Source organism: Anneissia japonica, unplaced genomic scaffold, assembly GCF_011630105.1.
Source record: "Anneissia japonica isolate Jap-2015-1 unplaced genomic scaffold, ASM1163010v1 scaffold288094_len592898_cov174, whole genome shotgun sequence".
NCBI lineage: Eukaryota > Metazoa > Echinodermata > Crinoidea > Comatulida > Comatulidae > Anneissia > Anneissia japonica.
This window is the reverse complement of record NW_022737020.1, coordinates 316,174-319,438: the sequence shown is the minus strand read 5'-3', so window position 1 is coordinate 319,438 and position 3,265 is coordinate 316,174. Positions and strand designations below refer to the sequence as shown.

The following is a 3,265-nucleotide window of genomic DNA, read 5'->3' as shown; positions in this document are numbered from 1 at the left end:
TATATATATTTAGATTTTATTATTCAATCCTGTAAAGGGTGACCTTGGTCACTGTTGGACTTTGATGAAATTTAAAAAAAACAAAAAAAAACAAAAAAAAAAACAATTTTGTAAGTGTAATATCTTCCATCATTCTCATCATTATTATCATTATTATCATCATCAGCATCATCATCGTCATCATCATCATCATCATCATCATCATCATCATCATCATCATCATCATCATCATCAACATCATCATCGTCATCGCTATCGTCGTCGTCTTAACCATTCTCGTGGATGGCGTCGTCGTCGTCGTCGTTGTGTCGTCCGCCATCAGCATCATTACCGTATTTAATATCGTCGTCATCATCAGCTTCCTTGACATCATCTTCCTTTATTGTGAAACCTTGTATTTTATTAGTTGGTGTATGTTTAGTAGTGGTGGCTATTGGTCTACACGTTAACTGAGATGTGGAACAATTCAGTGGCGGATTCAAGTCTTTTCAAAATTATATTCAAATTTAAGCCCGCCACAACACAGAATAATGTGGACGTGTTTTATGTCCTCGGAATCAGGTGAAAGAGCTGATTAACCAATAATATAAAGTGGTTAAATACTGCTCAAAGTAGTGTTGAGGTACTCCAGCGCCAGGGGCGGATCCAGAGATGTCCGAAGGGGAGGAGGAAGAGGGCGAAAGTGGGGTCGATCTAGACAACACTATCCTAGGGGGTAATTTTTGTTCAACTTTCCTAAAGGGATGGGAAGGCCGCGGGCCTGTCCGGCCCCCTCTAAATCCGCCCCTGAGCGCACGAAAGCTTAATCTGTCACTCGCTATATTTTCTGCTCAGGTGTACAACTTAACTGACACCATGCGTTTCTTATTCATTGTGGTGGTTGCTCTTTTTGGAGCATCCGAAGCCTGGGACAACGTTCTCACAAAAGACTTGTATTTTACCTGCCCCACACATCAAGCGATATGGAAAGTGGAATCTCAGCACGCCAACCACGATCCAGACGACAGATATTTTGACTTTCATTGCAGGTAAGTTTCACACCACTCACGATGAATTAAATGTGGTTTGATCAAGTTTTATCTTCAAGAATGACTGTTTCTACTTTTTGCTAAGCGAAGCGAAAAAATGCGCAACCAGTCGAAGCGATGATTTCGTCCCCGCGTGAGTATAAATTAGTCAGTGGAAAATAGGGCAAATGCTGCCACAATTTTGTTTTCTTGTTGTAAAAAAAGATTGAGTACCTTATTTGATAAAGCTCTTTAGTAGGGGAGAACTTTTTGAATTTCATTAGAATTTCCATGAAGTAGACATACGGGTGGAAAAAGAAATGCACGGTGGAACAAAGAACAAAATAATAATAATTGTTATTATTATTTCATGATGAGTGATGAAATGGGGAAAATAACTAATTTCACGTGGTACAAAATCAACCAATCAAATGATTGGGATCTATTTAGGGTGTTATAAAAAGCAATATTACTATATTTTATTGAATCTCCAAAATAATTAATCTGTGGTTCTGCGATTTTTCATCACTTGGTCCAGAGTAAAAAAAATACAGTAGTCTTGAGGGAGGGATGGCTTTAAATTATTGAAGTACTAAAAGAATGATTTGCCAGTCCTCATGATGAAACACGTCACGACTTATTGGGAATTATATAGGGAAATGAAGGTTCGAATAAATCTTCCAGTGGCGATATCAAACATGTTAACGTCTCACTGTTAGGTCTACAGCTGTCAAATATATCCCTTTTATCCCTTATGTTTTTAAATATTGAAAATTAATTTATATTTCAGGGATTTCCCATCTTTTTTCGACTTCTGTTCTTGGACCAACTTCATTAACTTATATGGAACGCCAGGGTTGTTTTCCTGTGGTGATAACAAAGTGATTGTCGGTGCACATAGCATTTTCAGTCAAAAAAACTACGATCGTCAGTAAGTCTTTGAAAATTACCGTAATTTCTGAAGACGTACCTGAGATGAAGATGATGATGAGGATTAGGATCATGATGAAAATGATGATGATGTTGGTGATCATGATGACCACGACAACGACAACGATCATGCACAATAATCTTGATTCCTGACGATTAACATTAAAATGCCAAACATTATAATGATGACGGTTATGGTGAAGATGACGATGGTGGTGGTGGTCGTGCAGGTAGTGACGACGATGATTCTGATAAAACAATGATAATGATGATGATGATGATGATGATGATGATGACAACGACGACAAAGATGATGACGACGATGATACTAGTAACGATTGTAATAAGTCAGTAACCTCGATTATTCTATTTAAAATGATACCGAGGATGGCCTATACGTGGTAATATTATAAATATTAAAATCAATAGGGGGTCTATTATTAATAATGTGTTATTACTATTGTAGGGACGTTACTCCACTGACGTCCAATGACCCGCACGCTTTCTACCATATTCTGCATTATGGAGTAGGGTGTTACTCTACTAAGGTCTTCATGACCTGCTGTCATAGGCCTACCAGGAAGTACTAGTCCCGGGTTCAATTTCTTGTTGAGAGGCAATTTTCTTCCTTTTTTTTCTATTTACATTCACGATCCTTTTTACCTTTTACACAGTGGCGTACTAATAATAATAATAATAATAATAGATGGACTTATAGCGCAAATAAACGAGGTCTCTATGCGCTAGACAATATTGAAGTCAAGAACACAAAGAAAAAAGCCGGGGAAAAAAAAAACAATGCGCTCTCGTGCAGCGGACCAGGACCCCGATACCTAAGAGCCCCGAAGGGGCTCCTACCCATGGTCCTCGATTTAGCATTCTGACCCAAATGAGCTTTGTTAATAGGCCTAAATAACTGTGGCGCCAGGATTTGTCCGACGGGGGGGGGGGGATGCCCCGATGAGGGGTCAGATTTTCCCAACGAGAGCAAAGTGGGCGTGGTCGAGCTTCGATTAAAAGATTTTCGAAAGTGGACCTGGGGGCGAAACCCCCGAAAATTTTGTCAATTTAGGGGTTTCAAGGCTTATTTGATCAAATAAGAGTCTACTAATATGTAGAAAATGCATATAATTTTTTTTTCTCCTCGACGAATTGTGCTTTTTCTCCCAGATGAGGGCCCTGCCCCCCCACCGCTGCCTCCACCTTTGATAATTGAATAATGTGTCTGTGACATTGAATGTAGGACATATCTCATACTTTGTATCCAGTGACACATTAATTAAATAAGAAAATAGAGATAAAATGAAAATTATAGGCCTAAGTATGTG

At 38.8% G+C, this 3,265-nt stretch overlaps 1 protein-coding gene across 1 annotated transcript; it reads left to right on the top strand.

The window, feature by feature from the left end:
- Window positions 1-651: 651 nt before the first annotated feature.
- Window positions 652-1,970, top strand: LOC117117054 (hemagglutinin/amebocyte aggregation factor-like). The gene is made up of 2 exons (XM_033261238.1): window positions 652-1,028; window positions 1,798-1,970. The coding sequence occupies exons 1-2, from the start codon at window positions 652-654 to the stop codon at window positions 1,940-1,942; spliced, it is 522 nt and encodes a 173-aa protein (XP_033117129.1). The 3' UTR covers window positions 1,943-1,970.
- The last annotated feature ends 1,295 nt before the right edge of the window (window positions 1,971-3,265 follow it).

Bases quoted from the DNA above. Each gene is read 5' to 3' on its own strand.
- LOC117117054 (XM_033261238.1), top strand. From the start codon at position 652: ATGTCCGAAGGGGAGGAGGAAGAGGGCGAAAGTGGGGTCGATCTAGAC. The intron at 1,029-1,797 runs GTAAGTTTCACA...TTTATATTTCAG, and splicing joins TATTTTGACTTTCATTGCAG to GGATTTCCCATCTTTTTTCG.